The sequence below is a fragment of the Miniopterus schreibersii genome (genome assembly GCF_964146895.1).
Source record: "Miniopterus schreibersii genome assembly, chromosome: 1".
NCBI lineage: Eukaryota > Metazoa > Chordata > Mammalia > Chiroptera > Miniopteridae > Miniopterus > Miniopterus schreibersii.
The window spans coordinates 191,531,738-191,555,832 of NC_138101.1; the positions used below are offsets into that span (position 1 = coordinate 191,531,738).

A 24,095-nucleotide genomic window follows, 5' to 3' on the forward strand; every position below is an offset into this window, starting at 1 on the left:
TGTAACTTTCAGACATTGTGGTTACTACTGGAGTTTTAACGACTGTCTTAAACAGGAAGGTACTTTATAAAATTTACTTCCTTGGGAAGAACTAATTTACATTTTCTGTGTGTCAACTGACAAATACATACTTAAGTGTTCCATGATAATTTTGTACTTCTTAAGAGAGTATTTTAAAGGGAATAAGTAGGAGTGTATTGTGACAAAAAGCTATAGGCAAATATAATACAGGCACACTTAAATACATCAAGCATTTACTATCAGAACATGTCACAAAAGTGTACTTTTACTTCTAAAGAGGGAAAACAAGTGGCCACATAGTTCTTGGAAAATTAAAAACCATAAAAGATAATACATGAGTAAGCAACAGGGAGCAAGATGAAGAAGAAACTAGACTTTTTCGGGGAAAAATCATGTGATAATAAAAATCACCTGCCGACGGTAAGTGAGCTGTGTCTCTTGTTCAATTTCAGAATCCAGCTCTGGAACATCCGACAGATCTGAGTCTGATTCATCACTATTTGAGTCCGCCAGACTTTCTGTAATTTTTTTAAAAAAATTATTTGTTTAAGAAAGATCCATTTTCAAAGCAGCACTATAAAATTAATGGTTAAGAGCTGACTGTGCCAACTGACAGGGAGGCAAACCATAGAACAATCGAACAAAATCACCTATTCAAGTGACACAGATGTTAGTAAACTGCGCTACAGATTATCTTCCTCTCCACTCACTGCAAACTCAATAGCTCCTATAAGTCCCTTCACTGGCTCCCCAACAACTGCTATATCAAATTTAAACATCTGTGCAAATAGATGTGAATATTACCTATAATTAACATGAAAAATGGTTAGGAAATACTATGATTAACAGATTGACATTAGATAACTTTTCTTTGCTAAAAAATCTATATACAGAACCTAGATAGCCATCTCCCATAGAACACATTAAATGCTTGTTCTGCTAATGTCACTGTTTCTTCATCCATCATTTGACAGATTAAAATGCAACCAAAAGTACTTTGTATTCTATATTATATGACATCTGACTTTAAACATATAGGCCTGGTATTTTAATTTAAAATTTCCACTAATAAACTATACCATTAACATATGAGGCTAGATTACATTTCAACAGTAAAACTTTATTTGGGGGTTACTGAAGTTATTTGAGAAAGAAATTGTTTAGGCAGTATGTACTACTACTCACCTTGGGGTGCTATGTGAAGAGCATCTTTTAATTTTCTTTCAGGAATAAATTTCCACTGAAAGACAGAATGATCTGCTCCACCGATAGAAATAACCCACTGATAATCATGTGACCATCTGACATTAGTTACGTGAGCCGAATGGCCAATATATTTTTTAAATTTGGCCCCTATAATAAAAACATACCTTTGAATTGATAAACAAATACCAATACAAAAATACCATCTCAAAGATAATCTCTACACCTGAATCAATGCATCCCCCTTCCATTCTCTTAATTATGATCAAATGAAAAAATGTTAATTCAAAAACCTGTTGGATGAACAAAGGAATGAGTCTGTACCAAGGAATGTATATCTTTGCTCTACTGATTCACAATATAATGTAATAGGAACCACAAGGCTGTGAGGCATGATCTTATTGCTTTGAAAAAAGCCTGCAGCCACAAGGAGATCAACTGATTTCATATTAACATTTTGAATGTTTTGGTTTGAGGCCTTTGTCTTAAGTGACATTCAACCAGTCCACTCCACCCCCATTATTCTCAGTCCAGCTACCACAGAATCCTTTTAAAACTTCAGTCATCAACAAAATACCAGAAAACCTAACACGGCAACCTATAAAAAAGATTACACAACATGACAAAATGGGATTTATGCCAGAAAAGCAATGGTTGATTCAACATACAAAACCCAATCAATGTAATATGCCATATTAGTAAAAATAAAATATGCCCAGTGGTTGTCCCCCAAAACTGTCCTTTACAGTCATTTTTAATCTCTACATTTTGTGTAATGTCCTTCAATATGAGTTTGCCTGTTGTTTCTTCATGTTAGATTTAGATGACGTGTTTTTGGTATAGGCAATGTTGTGTCCCTTTGGATACATCATTTCAATGGGCACTGTTCCATCACTAATGATGTTAGGTTGTATCATCTGGTTGAGGCGGTATGTACTAGACTTTGTCAATCGTAAAGGAATTGTTTTACTTTGTGGTTAGTTTTTAAAAAATCTGTGTGATAGGAACAATTTCTGTGGTTCTAAGTTCAGAATACATTCTCCATATCCTGCTTAAATAAACCGGGTTTGGCAACACATACACATCCCTGTTAAATCACACTGGATATATAAGGTTTGACCTCATTTAGATAACATTTTGAAAGTCTTATATTACGTTGGAGAAGGTCTGCACTATTTATGAATGCACTTTTACATGCACCTAGAAAGCTAACATCTCATAGGCAGACAACAATATGGCATAAGTGGTAGGACCTGGAACTCACCACTTTGGAGGCACAACAGAAACAACCAGCCCAGGCTTCTAGGAAAAATGGGCCCTTAAGCCTGACATCAATGGACTGCTTATTTGAATAAAACTATTTCAGCTGTTGCCATAATCACTTTTTACTAAACTGCATTTTAACATTTGCCCAAAGTTTTTATTAACAACCAGATGAAATTACTGCATCTGCTATAGATGTTAATGCTCTAGAAATACACTCACTGCACCTAATATCTCCATACTATGGGAGAGAGCTCTTTGTAAATTAAATCTCTGAAGAAATTTTGCTTTCCCTGAGTAGCAAGCATGCTTTTTTAAAAAATAAGCTAAAATTAAAATTATTTTGTACCCTGATTTACTTTATTCCCGGAAGCTCACATTTAATTTTGATGTTTGACTACTGTTTTCTCTCTCTTTTTTTTTATTGATTTGAGAGAGAGAGATTGATTTGCTGTTCTACTTATTTATGCATTCATTGGTTAGTTCTTGTATGTGCCCTGACTGGGGGATCCAACCCGCAACCTTGGCACATCAAGACGACCCCTCAACCAACTGAGCTACCTGGCCAGGGCCTACTGTTATTTTCTTTATCTGATTTTAATACTATGGTATTTACCTTGGTACTGATTCTCTATTCATACAATTATTTTAGTACTTATGGACCTGTTATAAGCTGACTTGAATACTTTATGGAACAAGGCATGAAATAAAGGACTAATATAGAATTTCATTTATTCCCCAGGACTATGAACAGAATGATTAATATTATCATTTTAGAAGAGATCCAAGGAAAAAGAAGCAATATGTAAAATGTGTAGAAAAATAATCCCTTAAATTTAAAGAGCAAAATAAACTAACAAAATAGGAACAGACTCATAGATACTGAGATCAGACTAATGGTTGCACAGAGGGGAAGGGGGTTGAGGGACTGGGTGAAAAAGGTGAAGGGATTAAGAAGTGCAAATTGGTAGTCACAAAGTAGTCAGGGGGATGTAAAGTATAGCATAGGCAATATAGTCAATATTGTAATAACTATGTATGGTGCCAGGCTGGTACTTGAAATATCAGGGGGACCACTTTGTAAAGTATATGACTGTCTAAGCACTATGCTGTACATCTGAAACTAATACAGAATAATATTAAATATAAACTATAATTGAAAATTTTTTTAAATAACAATAAATGAATAAATCACGGCCTTCAAAGTTAAAAAAAGAAAATAACCCCCATTTTTCTTAACCCCATTGTTATAGAAATATATGTCAAACAACATATGTTAAGTATTTAAGCAAACACACGCTTGCATGTAAAACCAACCAACCGATTCCAAACTATGACCTGAACTTGTACAGCTCACTACTTCAGCAGAATTCTTGAGAAAAAGACATAAGAAAAATGTCACCTAAAAGCTGAATAATTAAAGATAATAAACCATAAGAAAAGTATAAACTATCACTGTACAGTCTGACTATATGAAGCAATTCTACAAGTGGGGAGAAAAATGATTCTTTAAAAAGAAAGAAATAAAGCATCAGTCTATTCATAATATATGAATTCAAAAATAATTTTCTAATAAACATTTCACGTCAAAAAATAAATGTAACATATGACAATTTTTTAATTAGCAAAATAAAAAGTAGCTAATATTGTTCATTTTCATGAAAACTCTTCACCAAATAATCAATGCACACATTTTCAAAAATATAAACCCTCTTATTTATCTCAAGATTAATTTTTTGCAAGAACTTAAAAGTCCTATATAAATAGTATTTTGAAAGAAAAATTACCTTTTCTTAAACAAGGATATCGAAATAATTTTATAATTCCATAGTCATCAGCTGTAACTAAAACTTGGCCAATATAGTTTCCATCTACTGAATTTATATCATTGATATCTGAATACTTGGGCCAAATTCCATTTACTTCAAGGCCTGAAACACATGTCCATGAAGCCCAGTGAACACCTTTTATTTCTTCTTTATTTGTCACTTCTTTACCTCCTGAAAAGAAATCAGTCTTAATTTAATAAGTTATTTCATTTGATTTTTACCAAAGCATAAATTGTACTGATATTATGGTATACTCCAAAATTTAAATAGCTTCCCGCCCTGATCAGGTGGCTCACTTGGTTGGAGCATCATCCCATACACCAAAAGGTGGCGGGTTTGATTTCTGGTCAGGGCAGATACAGGAGACAATTGATCAATATTTCTCTCTAACATTAATGTTTCTCCCTCTTTCTATCTCTTTTCCTCCTCTTTTCCTCACTCTAAAAAACACACCACAAAACAAAAACAATTACAACAACAACAAAACAATTAAAAAACACACACATATCCTCTAGTGAGGATTTTTTTAAAAATTTAAGTAGTTTCCCACTCAAGTTAAAAATAGAATACATGAATAGCTTGGTAAATATGGTAAGGAGAGGAGAGAATTAAATGCTAGAAACTTTTTAAAAGCCAAAATTATACTGATTCAGAGACACAAGCAGATTTGATTACGATGTAGCTGAGCAGGTTCACCGCGTGGAGAACAAAACTGAACCCTATTAAAGTCATGCTATGGTTTAGTCACAACAGGGCAAGTTAGAAGAAAAAGTAAAAAAAGAAACCTAAGGAGGAACATGGTTGAGAAAATGAGAACTTTTTAAAAGGACTGAGAAGGAAAGATAAGTGGGGACTAATACATTTACATTAGGTAACAGGACTTTAGGATTGACTCAATCATCATTACATACAGGTTGTTAATAAAATACTATTAAGGAGATGCATTAATTTAATTATGTATCTAGTTTTATCAAATTAATTATTGTGAACTAATTCACTAAGCATCATAGTAAATAAAGTACTAAGAATATTTTGCTCTGTTTTAATTCTTTTTAAAACTTTGATGAAAACTTTTTCAAATTTAATGTTAGCTATATTATTAATATTTGCAAAGTTTATTTGTGGTAACCACAAAACTCCAAACAACTTATGGTTAGACATTTGTAGCAATTATATAGAAGTTCCACCAATAAAAAATGGCATTTCTGACCTTCTAATACACACAAGGACTTCACCATATACAACTCACATGGTATGGAATTCAACATAAAGAAGTTTTAGATCCTTCAAGCAAAGAAGTTTTAATTAAGAACCAAAAAGACTTCAATATAACAGGGCAGCCTTATGGAAAAGACCACAATGCCCAAAATATTACCTTAGATCTTCATTGATTTCCTATAATCAAAGGTAACTTACTCTGCTTCTAGTGAAATCCTAAAGTATTTTATAGGCACTAAAAATCTATAATTTATAAATAATTTATTAGAAATTTTTACCTGGCATCCTATAAAAAAGTCTTTTACCATTTCCATCATTTGTCTGTAAATATCTACTATCTGAGGACCAGTCCAGATGAGTGATGAAACTAAGTGATCCCACGCACTCCCCAATTTTTTTATAACGTTGAGCAACTCCATAAATATCAACTGAGCTGTCATTGCATCCAACAGCAAGGTAAGTTCCATCTGGTGAATATTTTAACTCATGAATTGCCTCTTTCCTATCTTTAATATGTACAACTTCCGTCATATCTCTGTAAAGAAAAAAAAATTAGACTACATGAAAAAAGTCACTACAGATTAGTTCACAGTTTCCAAATGTGTCTAAAATGACTGTGAGGCTGTATCAAGTATTTATAAACCACATAACAAATGTAAATGAGACAAATGGTATTAAGGAATAATTATTTTGCTGAACAGAAATATATGAGTACAATATATGCTGGAAATAGAGAAAAATGCTAAATTTCATTTCCTAAATTACTTCAAGTAGTTTAGAGATTCGGCTTAAATTTATGGAGCCATACAATAAAGAAAATAAAGTCACAAAATTTTGTGATGAAAGAGGAGTCAGGATCTATACAAACTCAGAAGTACAAGAGAACATGATGTATCTGAAAAAGCGAAATATATTTTATACATGTTGAAAGAAAGAGATTGAGGTAGAAAGAAATAGGCTGTAGAGATGGGCACTTCAGGCTATGTTAATTAAGGATTATGAACTTTATCCTAAGGACAGTCCAAAGCTTCTATCATACTTCAGAAAAAGGAGGGATGCAAACAAATATGTTTTAAAAGGCATCAATATAGCTGTAGAGTGAAAAAGGTTTTGAGGTAAGTAAAACAGGAGGTAAGGAGGCCAGCTGAGATGCTATTCCACCAAACTAGGGAGGCAAAAGAAAGAATTAATGGTTTCTGGATTGGGTAATTGGGTGGATGGTCCTCATAAGACAACAGTGTGGAGATTACCAGAGGGGGACAGGTAAGGGTGGGGGAGTGGAGGGAGGTGAAGGAGGGTATGGGGGGATAAATGGTGATGGACAGAGACTTGACTTGGGGTGAACACACAGTGCACAGATGAATGTGTAGTAGATCTGTGCACTTGAAGCCTGTAAAATTTGGTAATCAGTGTCACCTCAATAAATTCAATAAAAAAGATTTCACAGGTACTTATCTACACTGTTATCTACAATTCAACACTAGATGTTAATTGCTTTAACAAATTCTTCAAAGTAGACCCAAACAAAGGAAGAACAGTAGAAATTTTTTTCAAAGCATAAAGCTGCAAACAACAAAATCATTCACCCATTTTTAAAGTCTCAATGTTCACCCCAGCCCCTTCAATGGCAGAGGATCATTACTGAAAAAATATACTACCAAGGAATGAAAAGTCAGGACCCAAATTTATAGTTCAGATTTTAACCATTAACCTATTCAAGCATTCTTAACCCCCAAACCAAGGATTCTAAGTTAACTTAATTTTCTGACAAAGCCATTTTTATAAATATACTTTCATATTTAATGAAACTAATATCTTAAATATATATTAATTAAAAAGGAAATGGATAAAGCAATAAGTATTATATTCTCTATCTCACTTAGAAAATTACTATCTCTGTTTCTTCCCTAAGACCATACCTTACTCTAAGTACAGTGAATGAGCCATCCTTCATTCCAAGGGCAAGATGGATTCCATCTACATTTACAGCTGCACAACGAATTGGTTCTTCCATATTACACCTTGCTATTAACGCATGATCTACTAGGCTCCATATCCTGTAACATTTAATTAAAATAAAAAATAGTTAACTAGTGTATGCTTAAAATATAATAGGCTCTATAAATTAATGTTTGCAAACGGGACACAACCAATCAATGTTTCTCTCTCCCCCCTCTCTCTGAAATCAATAAAAACATTTAAAAAAAACAACACAGAGTTCTTCCTCTTGGCCTCTGTGACTACAGGGCGTGAGAGGTCCCCTTCTGGCCTCCTGACTTCATTTTAAATGAGGTTTCTGTTTATTAATTCTTACAAAGCCTATGTATTCACTGTATTATTATTTAGCAATTATTCTGCAAACAAATATTTGAATTGTGGTTTTGAACCAATAGTGTTAACCATGAGCTTCCTTTTCTCTTGTGGATTTAACTTCTATCAGTTCTGAATTTTTGTTAGTAATAGAAGCTAAAAATTCTAACTTGCCCTACTAAACAGCAGTTTAATGGCTTTGCAGTGGTAAAGTTTTATTATGATATTTTGATCTCAGAGCTAAGAATGAAAATTTTCTGAACCAGAACTGCTCTCAACTACTATTATTAAACACTGAATGGCACTGGAAATTAGCTTTTGCTACAGATTTGATACTGTTTCTTAACGAATTCAATCTAAAATTATAAGGCAAAAGCAGCACTTATATGTGCAACCAGTACTGTGGTAAAGTTATCTGGACAACAATTAATGCTGTTTGAGTAACATCATCATACTGCTTTATACACTTCCTGTGCTAATCAAAATTTGAAGCAAGAAACAAGATCTCCATTCCCACACAAACTTGCAGGGGATATTTTTTCAGAGCCTATTCTATAGTTCTGGCTGGGTGTGTTGGACTAGTCTCCCTGGGCAGGCCCTCAGTCTTGACTTCTCTGCCCTTCTGCCCCTGGAGAAAGCCATAAACAAAGCCCAAGTTTATTCAATGGAAGAGAAATGCCTTCAGGGCAAAAGTGGCTTTGGCCCACTGGTGCTCCTAAATTCCCACTTTCTTCCACAATTTGGCTGACAGTTCCTTACTATCTTGACTGTTCTTTGAACATTTTTAAAGTGATTTACATTTTGACTAGCAGTCTTAGTTATTTTCAGTGGAAGAGTTCCTTCCACATAACTTGATCACCAATAACAAACAGAAATCTGAGCAATTATTTTTTTAAAGACTAGTTGCCCTTTTTTCAACAGCTATGCAGCAGCTAGAAATAGCGTTTCACCTAAAATGAAAGGAACTATAAAATAGTTCATAGCAAAGCATATGGGAAACCCCACAGCAGCTTTCCATATGGACTCAGAGCTGCAGCGTCCACCACCCCCCCAAAACTGGAGTAGCACAATGGCAGCAAATAGCATGACTGATTAACATATAATTTAAAAAATAAGGAGTTTTCTAGAATGAATTAGGTTGCATGCCCACCTTACTTCTTAAACACTAAAGAAAACTTTACACAGATTAGGAGTTAAACATAAAAAATAAAACTACTAATGTACTAGCAGAATATATTAAAAAACTTTTTAACTTTAGAGAAGATTTCTCCGTGATAGAAAACTCAAAAGTCATAAAAGAAAATATTGATAAATTCAGCTACATAAAACAAAAGAACAAGAAAAAACTTTGATAAAATTTAAATCTAAGTATTTTTTTTTAAGTTTTTCTTATGTTTATCTAAGAACAAATTCCAGCCTAGGCTATTATTTTTTGCTTACCTGACTGAACGATCATCACTTCCGGTCACAGCCAAAGGTTTAGTAGGATGGATGGCAAGTGCCCAAAGCTCACCTTCACAATGCCCTTGCATAATCAGGAAAGGTTTACTTCTTTCATGCACCACAATTTCAAAAATTTCACTGTCTTGTGTTCCAACTAGAATGTGATCACCTCGCCAACACACACTCCTCACAGACAAACCTAGTCAAAAGTAAGTGGTATTTAAGAGCAATGCTGTAGTAACAGAATTCCGATTGCCTGAATCAACATTAATTTTTACACCTTTTTATACCTTAGATGTAAGATAAAAGGAATCTGTAAGTAAGTCTCTGAGCCACACACCTTTTTCAATTCTCTGTATTGTTTTCTACGTGGAATGATACTTCTCTCTTTTTGTGTGTGTTTTGTTTTTTTAATACATCTTTATTGATTTCAGAGAGAGGGAGGGAGAGGGAGAGAGAGAAACATCAAGAGAGTCACGGACTGGCCGCCTCCTGCAGGCCACCGACTGGGGACCGAGCCCACAGCCCGGGCTGTGCCCTGACCGGGAGTCGAACCCCGATTGCGTGGATCCCAGGTCGATGCTCAACCGCTGAGCCAGCCCAGCCGGGCCTCTCTCTTTTTTTAATTATTATTTTTTTAATCCTCACCCAAGGATGGGGATTAAAATTTTTTTCTTTAATTTTAAAAAAAGAAAAGAGACATCTACTTTTCCTCTAAAGCCACAATTCCTTTCTAACCTTGGGAAGGCTAGTGTCTCTCTGTTCTCTTATCTATACACATGACCACCATAGAGGTGCTGTGCACAAACCTCAGCACACTGTATCCAACAGTCTCTCTGCTAAAGTTACACCTAGCGCTCTAACAGAGAAATAGTTTCAAGGCCCGCGTTACCCAGCAAGTGCCATCACACGCCCCTGCAGGCCCAGCAAGTGCCCATCACACCCCCTGCAAGTCCAGCAAGCGCCCATCACACACCCCTTCCCCGCAGGCCCAGCAAGGGCCCATCACACCCCTCTGAAGGCTCATTAAGTGCCCAGTCACTAGGCACAGGAAAGAACTGTCGTCGTGACAGTAAGCCTAGGGTGTCTTTAGGCAAAATTTCTCTTCAACAAAAGAACTTCAATTAAATGTATACAGTGTGAAGTAGCAAATGAAGTCTCATTTATATTCACAAAACATACATTTATGTTTACTGAAAGAGACAGCCTTGGTATATTCAGAATTTGCCTAGTAATGAGATACTTGTTTTGCTCTTACCTTTGTATCCCTGGTCTGTTTCCCTGAGATCAATCACGGTAATTGGTTTAAAACTTAAATCCCAAAGCCGAATACAGCCATCTCTGCCACCAGTAGCAAAGCCTTCTTCACAAGCATTCATGCTAAAAATTCCTGCCTAGAAGAGGAAATAATTTAACAATACATACTTATTAAGAAAATCTGCTATATATAAAGGTAGAAATCCACTTTAAAAGATTTTTTTCCACTTTAAAAGATTTTGATGTGACATGAATAAACAAATACATCAGAAAAGACCAATGAAAATCTACAAATAGGTCTCTGCACATATAGGAACTCAATATATGACCAAGAAGGTATTTAATAATATAGGCATAACATAAAAAAAGTTAAACCTCATACCATATATAAATGAATTACAGATAGGCATAAAATTCTAAATGTAAAATAGAAAACAAATGTTACAAAGGAGTCAGAACACTTATGTAACTTCAGCTAGTGAGAGACTTTTTAATGCATGGCAGGTTATACACAAGCTATAAAGAACATTTTTTAATATTTTCATATAAGAAAAGATATCATAAGCAAAGATAAACAGATTGGGGAAGCATTTGTAATGTATACGACTGTCAGGTTAATATTCTTAATATACAAATAAAGCAAAGAAAGTCAACAACAACATAAAGAACAAAGGATATGAAAACCAATTAAAAGAAAAGGAAATTCAGGTAGTCAATAAATATACGAAATTTCACAAGTAGACAGGAAACAAATTAAAATAAGAATTACTATATTTTACACAGTAGACAGCAATATCAGCCACATCTTTTGCTGATGAATATGAGAAGAGGAACTGACATTTTTATATACTGATGGTGAAAATGTGAATTGCCACCACTTTTGTGGAAAAGAATCTGGTATTTCTAGTTTTTAGGCATTTTGCTTAAAGCAAGTTCTATGTAAATGTTTCCTTAAAAAATTTAATAGTGGTTCATATTAATATAGTCAGCAACTTTCCTTTTTAAGATCTCACTGCTAGCAATGTAGTAGCTCTATGTTCTCTAGTTCCCTTCAGTATGTGAGGAAACTACCTGCTAAAAAGCCCAAATCAAAAAATACTAAAAGGTTTTAACATCAGACTGTTTTTCCTGTTTTGATCATTTGCTTATATGACAGTCTCATGAAGCACAAAATTTAAATTACTTTGCCACTCACTTAATGCATTAATAACATTAAAATTTAAGTTACATTTTTTCTTGACATGTCCCCAAATTTCCCACTGGTAAATTAGCCACAGGAGCACTAGCTTTATTCTAATGTGGTTATCAAGAATACTTTTAGGTTGAATTTAACAAACTTTTTTTCAGCACTACTCTGAGAAAGATACCATATTACGGAAACAGTTTGAACAAGATACTAATTATACTAATTTAATAAATATTCATGTGTCTAATTGCCTGTTTCTTCACTGAAATCTTGAATATAGACAAATTAATTCAGTTATAATCTATTCCAAGTAACGGAATTGATTAGAAAGTTTGCTACATTATGTAGTATTTTATTCTAAGACAAGAAGATAAGCAGTTAACATCTAAAAGTGTTTAAAATATTTAAATATACTTACAGTATGGGCTCCTTGTATTGTTCGTATAAGATTAACTCCTTTCCAAACATATATATCCCCATTGAGTGCACCAGAATATGTTAATTCATCTCTCGCACAGGCCAGGCACAATATTGTCTGAAGGTCACCAGTCTTGCCAAAGACCCCTCGTTTTGGGGTCAGAGCATTTCCACATAAACTCCAGAACTAAAGGGTACATAGTATAATCAAATTACCAAAGAATGCTTATAAAATGAAGTAAAACATTCCCAATCCTTGGATGCTATACTAGAGCAGCAGACTAAAAATTACCTAAGAAATCCCCTTACAATACAATAGCATTCAAGGCTCACATCCTCACCCTAGTTCTGTCAAGGGCTATGTTATAGCAGGTAAGTCACTGGTCTCAGTCCTCATCTGCAACAATAGGGAGGGGTGAACTACATTACTTTTAAAATATGCTATGCTTCCCTTAAGTTTCTGGGGAAAAAACCTACATGAAACTTAGGTTGAAAAGTTGGGAATGAGTTAGCAACGAAAATGAAGATAAGACACTACCTACTAATAGGAAGAGGACAAAACCTCATGTTCAATCTATAAAGACGAAAAAGATGAAGGATGGAAGGACTGGTGCGCTGCACTCACTGACATGTTCAAAGCTTAAGAACGAGAGACATACTGGAAACGATTGGTTCATTCTTGGGAAAACAAGGAAGTCAAACAAGTCAAGCATAAGTCTTCATGACACGGGTTTTGTTCTTTTATGTGGATTTAGATAAATTTTAATAGTTTACAAAGAGAAATAAAAAAACAAAATTGGGGCAGGGCAGGGATATATACATTAAATAGCTGTGCATAAAGAAAATCGGCCCTGAGAATAAATTCAACTTTATAAGTAATTACTATTTAAAATAATATAATTTGTTAATATTATATACTTAAAAATCTTACCTGATCTTCAAGACCTTATTTTAAAACCTAAAGATCTTAGTTTAAAACATGAAGCCTCAAAGAACTGAAAATTATAATGCTGATCCACTCAATCAACTAATGAATACTTTTAATCAAAGAAACTGATTTTTAATTTAAAAGTTCCATAATTTTGTGCATAGGGATAGCTGGTTTTCTTCCTTTCAGCAAGTCCCAATTTCAATCTATTATTTTCTTTTAGAATAGTGATTTGCAGGTATCCAAATGATTCTGGTGCTCAGTTAAGAACCATTGTTCTAGAATCCAGACCAATGCTGTCCAATACAACTTTCTATAATGATGAAAATGTGTTTGTATATATCTGTATCTACAGAGAGATATAAATATGTATATAGTTTATATATATAATAATCACTAGGTATATGTGGCGCTTGAGCATACTGCCCATATGACTGAGGAAATGAATATTACATTTTATTTAATTTTAATTAATTTTATTTAAATAGCTACATGTGGCTAGTTGCTACCGTACTGGCCAGTGCAGTTCTAGATCATCTTTGGGACTTAGTTTCCTCACATGTATTGCCTGCAAAGAGAGCTACCATGCTATTCATTGCCTCTACCAAAGGTAAAAAAATATACTCATAGTAAAAAATGTAGTTTGTTTACTTTGAGAGAATAAGTTTTTTAAAAACCTGAAAGTGAAAAATTCAGCTTTACTTATAATATAAAACAACAGTAAGGTCTCTTAATTTGCCAACAATTTATTAAAAACTTAATATATATCAAGTACTGTGTCAAACATCATGAACAAGACAAAAATTTCTACCCTCACAGTGCTTGTACCACATACTTTAAAACCTAGCACAAAGCCTTTTGCTATTAAATATTTATTGAAAAAATAAAGATTTAATACTAATCATTATCAAATCAGTACCAGAATATGAAAACCAGAATTGCAGCAGCAGACACAGATGCTTTGGAGAAAATGTGGATAGAAGTGAGAGTATCAAAAGAATGGGCACATAAAACCTTACTAGGAATTAACTGTTATAGGAACTGTCCTATCAGATACTGGGAGAAAAGCAAGTATTTCCAATCTGCATCAGGGATTTAAAAGTAATTATAAACATAAGAATGAGTATCACCACTGACTATATGGGCTTCAAAACCTGAACTATAATTATAAAACAAAACTTAGAGTCTTCATATGCAAAGTAAAGTGACTATCAAAGGCTGAGATCAAATAAGAAAGCAAACATATAGAGAAGAAAAGGTGACACTTTCAGAAAGCTGACCGACTATGTGCTAGGCTCTATGACATATATACTGCCTTATCTAATCATCAACCCTACGAGGGTATAATAGGAGCCACAGTTTTAAGACGTAAAAAAAGCTCAGAGGTTAAATGACTCATCCCAGGTAAAACAGCTAGTAGGTGGCAGAGCCACCTCCATCCATATGCTTCTATCACAACGTTTTATCTTTGTGAGAGAAAACTCAGTTTACTTGGTCTCCTGTTCTCACATTTTACTTTCTAAGTGAAATATGAAGAAACAAGATGCACACAGTAAAACCTACTTCATTAGACTATAAATTCCGTTCTGGGAAGTGTTTTATCTCTGTTCATACCTATGTCCCTCACATATGTTCCCCACACAGTAACTACACAAAAAAGATTTGTTAGGTTGAACATAAAAACATTAAAAATGTTGACATTTAAAAATAAGTACTGTCAAAATCCTAAAACTATCCTAAATTGTAAATAGTGTGATATGTATGCAGTGGCGACAAATAAGTAACATGACTATCATAAAACAAGACCCTTCTAGTACCTTGATATGTTTTACACCACAGCTGACAAGTTTATTTGGCTGGTACAAATCCCAAGAAATATCAAATATCTGTAAACAAATCAGATTCATGGTTAAAATACTTATTTTCAGAATCATTTAAGAATGCTGTCCAAAAGACCAAATAACCCCCAAACCCTACCTATCATAAAGTAATATTCCACAACAAATAATCAGAATCCTATACTTCAGAATCTTGTAAGAAATAAAGTAAATACATACATGATAAGGAACAAAAACTATTTCTTAGTTTCTATGAACTTATGAAGCAACTAGTGGAATGACAATTAACAACTCTATTTTTAATTTTTTAAAAAAAGTAAGTCCACAAATAACAAGAATGGCTGAACACAACTAGAGCATGAGGCAGGAATCTGAATAATTTCTACAAAAGAAAAATCTGAATGGAACATACACAACACATACAGCTATAAAAAGAACATTTTCATAGCTTTCTATCAAGCAGAACTACTTAAAGAATCCAAACATTTACTTCACAGTACAAATTCTGTTTTTATTTTTTAGCTTTCTTTATTGTTTATGGGTCAAACAAAATTAACTTATACGCTTAAATCTTGGAGATCCCATAAATTCTAAATAGACACAAACCATTTTTGTTACAAAAGCAAACAAGAAAAAGCATAGATGAAATAAAATACACATTAGAAACATGTACTTTAGTAATAAATAAAAGAAACACTAATATTTGAAAAATAATTTTATAGCAGAAAAAAATTCTGCTATCTGGTAGTCCTCACCATGTTTCTTTGACACCTGCCAGCATAATGGTGTAAAATGCTTACTACTTCTAAAAATATACAAAGTGATACTCTTCAGTGATAATGAAAAAAGAATACATCTTGTAAATTGATGTTTAACAACTCACCATAACACAGATTAAATGAAAAACATACTGATGCAACTTTAAAATATTAACCACAAAAATACTTTTAAAAGTTACAATGACAGTATCATTTTTCATAATAGTCTATTTACTAAACCCAAAGTACTAATGTGTGAAATGCTTTGTTCTAAGTCAGAATACAAAGTTGTTTAATAAACTATACATAACACTTTAATAATCTAAATTGTGTTTGTGTGTGTGTAACAGGCCCCTATGAGAATCTGCTAAAAAACGAGTTTATTTTCCAAAATGCAAATTCACACAAATGTTTTACACAACTTTTACAGATTCATAGATTCCCTCAAAATAGAATCAATGCCTATATCTCCTGTGCTGGTTTAGATTAAGATTTTACTACACACAAAAAAAACTCAGACATTTTAAAGAGTTTATGATTAAATTCTGATGTATGTTTATAAAAGTATTGTAATTTAAAAGTAGTATAATTGAGTTAAAAAGCTGACAACATATTCTTTATGTTAATTTTAAATAGCTTAGAATAAATATATTTTTAACAAGTTTCAAAAGTAAAATATGCTAGGTCTTTAAAATTTTATACTGAAAAGTAATTTTAAATTCACACACAAAATATCTTTTTCACCTCGACTATGAAATGTAAGTAAAAAATCAGTGGTAAACCAAACCAAATAAACCCCAGGCATGAACTATTTATTTTTAAATTGAGGTTTTAGTATCATAAAATTTAGTATCTTAAAAGTTTTGTGCTAACACTATACCTACTGAATCTACAATAAATATGTGTTCTTTAAATTTTTAATTACATATCAACTGTCAATCACAAAACACAGGGACATAAAATCCCCTAACACCCTCCGGCCTTTTCCCATCCAGTACCCACTAGAAACCCCAAAAGGGAATACTTACTCTATCTGTGTGACCAGGAGCCATAGATAACATTTTCCCCCTTTTCCAATCCCAAACACAAACTGCGTTTTTTGAATCGAGTCCAACTGAAACCAAGCGCTGAATTATGTCCAAGAAGTCCAGGAGGGAACACACAGGAAAACAAATAAAAAAGGAACCAAATTATAAATGGCAAAGTCTACCCACGGGGATTATAAACATCAAAACTTACACACATATACTTTACAGACTTCATAAGAAAGGCTGGATTTATTTTGTCTTGTTAGTATTTGCACATACGTACATTTCTTCACAGGAAGAAACAGGAGAATGACTTCCACGTTTAACAGCAGGATTGACAAAATGCCCTAAACATCTCACCCTGTCAAAAACTAAAAATGATAGATAAAATGTAAAAACATCTTTTGAATACACTGCTGAGCTGTCAAAAATTAACAAATCTGAGACCAAAAACAAAGTGGTTTCCTATGGGAACCTTGAACAGTAAGACTGTGCCTACACCCACTTTACTCAAAGGTATCAGCTAAATCCTAGTAAACCTGATTTTGTTCTGTAGGCTGAAGAGGAATAGGAAATAAAGTTTAGGACATTCCCAAGGTTGGGATCTGAACTGCAGACCTCTAACTAAAGCAGTGAACTCTGAGCTCAGAGTAAGGAAAAATGAGAGACCACCCTATTTTAAGGAGGGAGAGCAATGCATAAAAGGGAGAAAAACGACCCTGAAAATCTGTAGCCACAAGCAACTTTCATGTGGTTGTAAGGCCTAAATTCACATTAATCATAAATCTCTCAAGTGAAAGTTTTCATTTCGAGTGGTCCTAAAGATTGCAGAATCTTCAAGCATTTTCAACAATGTTGCATAAGTAGATATAAATCCTACGTGGAAGACTAAAACTTCCATCCCTCAAAGAATTTCTAAAGGTAGCAATCAATACAAAAATAAACAAACAGCCCGGCCGGGTGTGGCTCAGCGGTTGAGAGTCAACCTAGGATCCAGGCGATCAGGGGTCTATTCCCGGTCAGGGCACATGTCCAGGTTTCGGGCTCAATCCCCAGACCGGGGGCAGGAGGCAGCCGATCAATGACTCATCATTGATGTTTCTCTCTCTCTCCCTCCTCTTTCCTCTTTTTGAAATCAATAAAGATATATTTAAAAAACACACACAAAAAACAAAAATAAACAACCTGCTTCCAATAACCACAGGAAATAAGAGACCTGAGTGAGAATCAGAAAGTTACTACGAACGGCAAAATCAGTCCTGCAAAACATCAGATATTGGAATTACCAGATTATATAAAATAAATTTAAGATTTAAAAATATCTTCAGATGCGCAAAGAATAGGAGACTATAAAAAGTACCCAAGCAGGTTTAAAGAAGCAAAGAGAATTTCTAGATATGAAAAAATAAAGAAATTAAAAACTCAGTGGAAGAGTTAAACAGGCGATTAGAAGGAGGTAAAAAGACAGAATTGAAAAGAGGAGACAGTGAGATGCAAAGTAGGAGAGAGGTTAAGAAACATGAAAGATGAACTTCTAGCCATGAATGAGTATCAGGGTCTGAACTTGCTCCCTTGCCATAAACAATTAGAAAACTGTACAAAATACATGAAACAAATGTTTTCAGACATTCATAACAGGAAATGAAGCATTGTGAACCCTGAAAGAGGGGAAAACAAACAAGGTGAGTCATGAAATGGCACCAGCCTGTATCTGGAAGGCAATTTCCAGAGGATACCCCAGAGAGGTGGAATTCAAATAGAGCCTGGCAGACTTGCTGATTTGAGAAGACAGCCTGGAGAAGCTAAGATGGCTAGCAATGCAGAACAGAGAAAATGCTCCATAAAATCTGCTTATAAGTCCCCTGGAGAACACCAGTATACACAGAATGAAATCCTGAGGCCAAGCAAAGAACAATTCTGGGGAAGAAAAAACTATTACTAAGAAGCTAACACCAAACAACGCCCAAAGATCAGAAAGGGTCAGGATTACTCAAGACTTAATTTACACATACGAATGAAGAGCACCCAAGTGTAAATATGTAAATAAGATTTTTCGTTTTTAATTTGCTTTTAAAACTAACTGTTCTAGGCAAAACAACAAGTTTTATGGGGTTTACAAAATATGTAGAAATAAAATGAGTGAAAACAATAGACAGAAGGAAAGGAAACAGAAAAATATGTATATTTTTCCATACCATTTCCAAGTGCACATGATGCTTCATTAAGATCTCAAAATTTTGAATCGCAAAATAAGCCTAAACAAATTTTTAAAAAATGAAACTACAGAATATGTTTTCTGTATTTTCAAAAACAGAAATCAGAATAACATGAAGTTATTATCCTATAAGATACTTTTATTATCTCCACTTAGTAAGTAAGGAAGCTACGGTATTAGTTTCTGACAAAAACAGGAATCAAAATAGTATGAAGTTATGCAGAAAATCCTCTTGATATTTGTAAATTAACAATACATACACTTGTAAGTAACTGAAGTGTTAAAGAACTCACAAGGACCAACACACAATACAACACATACTTTGAAAAGCACTAGGTTAGAAGCAGGGGTTGCAAACTACAATTCAGGCCAAATTCTAGCTGCACCCCGGTTTTTGTAAATAAAGTTTACTGGAACACAGCCACATTCATTCTTTTACAAGCTGTCTATATGACTGCTTTCACACTACAATGCAGTTGAGTAATTGTCACTGAGACCACATGGCCCACAAAGCTTTAACTATTTACTATCTTACTTGTTATAGAAAGTTTATCAATCTCTGGTTTAGAGCATAGATTCTGGTACCTGACTGCCTAGATTTGAACACCGGCTCCATCTCTCACTGGCTGGATAACTTTGGGCAGTTCTTTAGCCTCTCTGTACCTGTTTCCTTATCGATTAAGTGAAGATAATAAAAGTACCTTATAGGGTTAACATGTGAATTAACATATGTACATACAGGGTGGAGCAGAAGTAGGCTTACAGCTGTATGTGAAACACACAGTTTATTCTTATAGTATTTATTAATTATTGTATTATTTTCCATATGAACTGTAAACCTACTTTTGCCCCACCCTGTATATAAAGGAGTTAGAAGAGTACCTGGAATATCGCCAGTGCTATAGAAGTATTTGCTATCATCGTCATCATCATCATCAGTTTACCATAATCATAATTAGCTTGAAGAACCTATGCCCCCTCCCTGTCCAAATGTCCCTCTCCATGTCGTCTAATACCCAGTTAGAAACAGTTTCTGCAAAGTATAGTTACTATTTAGAGCCCCCAAATGGGTAGAACAAATGGCTCACATAAAAAGACAGAGAATAGTTTACTATGGCTCTCCAGCAAATCACACTAGGACAAAGCCCAAGGGAACAAGAGGAGATTATCTGCTTCTTCTGAGAGTCCTTAATATTTGGGAACTGGAGAGTATCAGCAAATATTAGCTCAAAGAAAGATTCACCTCTTGCTACAGCAAACTGTGTAGAGATTAAAATTTCACAGGACAACTATAAAGTGAGTAACAGAAGGGCTCTGTCCTTTACACCAATGCCTCTTCTCTCTGGCTCAGCTCATCATACACATGTAGCAAACCGCAGCTGGCCAAAAGCTTTAAAACTCCACGTGTCTCAACAGAGCCTCAAAGCATCTAGTTCTGTATAGGTAGTAACAAAATAGACCCGAAGCACTTCCTCTGCAGCCATGATAAATCTATCATGGCCAAAATAAACCTCCCTAAGCATAGGTTAAGCAACAGTAGAAACAAAAAGGCAGAAATAACCAAGCAAATACTACCTCCTCTTCCAGGTTTTTATCATTTATACTTTATCATTTATTCCCACATTTAACCCAGCCTATGCAGATGAGGAAAAGAGTAAATGAAGTTTTCTAGTAAAAGTACTGCTTAAACCATATCTTGGAAGACAAAGTAAGAGAATGTAGGGTAGAAAAGTAAGAGAAAGTGCATTTCAGGCCAAAGAACACCAAGATTAGACACATCATGGTGCTTTCAGGAAAGAGCCACTAATTCTGTGTGGCTGAAGGGAGGAGTGCCAACTGGGAAGTGGCAGGAGAGGAGGCTGGAGAGGTCAGCCAGAAGCCAGGAGAAAGAGTTTGTTTGTTTTTAATTTTTAATAGAGTTGGAATAAAGAGAGAATTCAGTTTTATTATTTTTTTATTATTATTTTTTTAAACAACAGAAATTTATTTTCTCATAGTTCTGGAAAGTAGAAGTTCAAGATCAAGCTTGGCAGGTTTGGTTTCTATGGTTATCTTCTCCCTATGTCCTCACATGGTCTTTCCTCTATGTATGTGCATCCTGATGTCTGTGTCCAAATTTCTTCTCATAAGGACACCAGTCAGATTGGATTAGGGTCTACTCTAATGGCCTCTTTCTAACTTAAATGCCTCTATCTCCAAATATAGTCACATTCTGATTGAGAGTGGGAACTTCAACATATGAATTTAGGGGCTGAGTGGTAAGGACACAATTCAGCCCGTAACAGGTGGAATAGTTTCATTGTTAAAAGTCAAAGACTAACATCTTGGGACATTTAGGCATTTCCATAAGGAAGCTTACATGTTTTGGAGCTGGCTTTCTGTGCAAAAATATAAGACCTGCTGTAGGCAGGAGCCAGGTTTGAGTAAGGTTTCCAATAGAAAGAATGACACTGTGTATCCTTTCATTCATGCCCCTGGGTGTAGAATGCGGCTACAGAACTCACTTACATGGAGGACTGAGCCAACCTTGGCTGTAGTGTGGTTCTTCAATTAACTGACTCAACAGACAAAGCCAAGCAGGAAAACTGATTGAAGGACAAATGGCTCTCTAGCCAAGCATGGTACAGAGAATGACATCTACATAACATTCAAGGAGGGTATTTGGAGTGGAGGAGAGAAGCTGGAGCCACTGTTAACTGATATGGGAGTTAAAGTCATGAATCCAGATAATGACCTAGAGAGAGTAAGTAAAGTGAAAAAGAAAGGTTGTTTAAAGACTCCTAAAGAACACCAACATTTAAGAAGCAGACAGAAAAAAAACCTCTTTTTTGTTGTTAATCCTCACCAATGATCTTCAAAGACAGTGGAAGAGAAGAGGGGAAGAGGAAAGGGGGAGAGAGAGAGAGAAAAACATCCATGTGAGATGTGAGAGAGACACACCGATTGGTTGTCTCCCACAAGCACCCCTGGGATTGAACTTGCAACCCAGGTACATGCCCTTGAATGGGAATCAAACCTGAGACCCTTTGGTGCTTGGGTCAACACTCTAACCACTGAGCCATGTTGGCCAGGGCAAAATGCTCTTTTAAAGATAACTAAACCCAGCCGGGCATGGCTCAGCAGTTGAGCATGGACCTAGGATCCAGGAGATCGGGGTTCGGTTCCTGGTCGGGTCACACGCCTGGGTTGCGGGCTGCAGCCAATCAATGACTCTCTCATCACTGATGTTTCTATCTATCTCTCTCCCTCTCCCTTCCTCTCTCTGAAATCAATAAAGATATATTAAAAAAAAAAAAAAAAAAGATAATTAAGACGTAACAGTCAGAGAGGGGAAAAGAAAACCAGATAAAAAAGCCTCTATTCCTCCCTGATCCTATTCCCAAACAAAATCTTGGTTGTGTCTATTAATTGAATTGGAAGTATTTAGTAAAAAGTTCTAGTATATTAAAAAAATCTAATGAGAAAAATATTCCAATAGCCACAACTTGATGCATCCCATGTGCTCCTGCAATTGTGAAACATTCAAATAATAGACAATTAAATGTAAAAGATTATAGTATGGGGATCCTTGTGATCTCAGCATTCATTATATAAGAACTAATTGTTACAATGTTACACAAAGTAAAAAATCACTAATTTTGCAAAAGATGCAGGACTCAATGAAGTAAATATTGGTCAAATCATACAGAAAGCCATTAGAAGTTAGGATTTGGAAGAGTAATAGAAGAAAATTAAAAAATAATGCAGTAGGCACTTGAGATATGTTTAAGATATCAAGAGTTTACCGGAAAGCCAAAAGTCAAAGGTAAGCTAAAGCATTTTATTTTGTACCAGCAAATAACTGACAAATTAGGTTAAAAGCATTAATATTTTATTCTTGGCTCATTCTATATATTAGCAGAGTTGTAACTATAACTTAGATTTTGTTTAATATGAGAGATGTGCTTATTATTTTAAATTATGGTTATAATTTGGTGCTTCAAGATAAAGCACCAAATTTCCCTTCCTCTCCCTCCTCCCCCATTTACTATAAAATTTTAGTCCCTGTTTGATGTGGATTTATATAAATAGCCTTTTTAGGCCCTAATTATTCTCAATAAGGGAGACTTCCAGAGTTAGCATGGATATTCAATCCATTCAGAAGAACCTCTCTGGGAAAAGAACATCCAGCATTACTACCAACAGGGAAACTCATTTATAGTTTCAATTATAGTAGAAAATGCAAAAATTATACAGTATTTCCTAGTCGGTATTTCATAAATAGTTTATAGATATTATTGGATATATATGTACTAAAATATATTTTTAACTAAAGCCTTTTTCATTAACATAATTTCAGAGACATTTTTTTAATTTAATCTTTAATTGGAAGCAGTTCCTCACAAGCTTTAACTGTACTTAAGATGGGTAAGTTCCTTTTGAAATATAAATAACCACCTCCTAAATTCCATGTTTGGGAGGCAGTCAAGCATCGTGGTTATAAACATGAGCTTTGGAGTGTGACTGACCTCGGTTCCCACTCTGGTTCCATTTACTAGCTGTGTAACCTGGGGAAAGTTATTTAACCTCTCTAAGTCTCAGTTTCTTCATCTGTAAAATAGAGATAATAACAGCATCTATTTCATAGGGCTGTGAGGATTAAATCAGATAATGTAGGCTTAGCATAATGCCTTACACTTGGTTTATGCTCAACGACTTTTAGCTATTATGTTTCTTATAAGTTTAAATTTTAAGTAACATGTTCTCATGAAGATCTGTGATAATAAAATGCATGTACTGAAGACTTGTAAGTTGCTTAAAATAAATGAAATTAAAGGTTCTCAACTAAGAAAAGCTATGGGCATAACTTCTCCTTATACATATAAGAGAAATTCCTCAGCAATGCAATGTATTACATTTAAAAAAGGCAATTTTAAAATTAAGAGAAAAACATCTATATTTAAAGTATACACATAGTTAAGACATCTTGAATTTCATACGAACTTTAGTAAATGATTTTTAAAAACTTTGTAAGTTTATTTCATAAAGTATCATCTCCTGTAAAGTAAGTAAAAAGTAGTATTCTCTTCCTTTTAAAAAATAAAATTCCGATACGAGGACATTAAAGGACTTGAAAAATAATAGCAAAAATGGTACACAAATTAAGGTTCTGTAATTGACAACCACTGCTACACCATGATA

At 34.4% G+C, this 24,095-nt stretch overlaps 1 protein-coding gene across 1 annotated transcript in view; it reads right to left on the minus strand.

Annotated features, from left to right (window-relative positions):
• EML5 (EMAP like 5) overlaps positions 1-24,095 on the minus strand; it is a 90,552-nt gene that overhangs the window by 59,345 nt on the left and 7,112 nt on the right. Inside the window, exons 3-12 of the mRNA XM_081127770.1 lie at positions 16,700-16,798; positions 14,893-14,961; positions 12,149-12,334; positions 10,546-10,681; positions 9,285-9,486; positions 7,454-7,591; positions 5,813-6,069; positions 4,275-4,487; positions 1,207-1,374; positions 433-539 (exon numbers count right to left, since the gene is read on the minus strand). Coding sequence (XP_080983896.1) covers positions 433-539; positions 1,207-1,374; positions 4,275-4,487; positions 5,813-6,069; positions 7,454-7,591; positions 9,285-9,486; positions 10,546-10,681; positions 12,149-12,334; positions 14,893-14,961; positions 16,700-16,798 — 1,575 coding nt within the window. The remainder of the gene's footprint in view (positions 1-432; positions 540-1,206; positions 1,375-4,274; positions 4,488-5,812; positions 6,070-7,453; positions 7,592-9,284; positions 9,487-10,545; positions 10,682-12,148; positions 12,335-14,892; positions 14,962-16,699; positions 16,799-24,095) is intronic.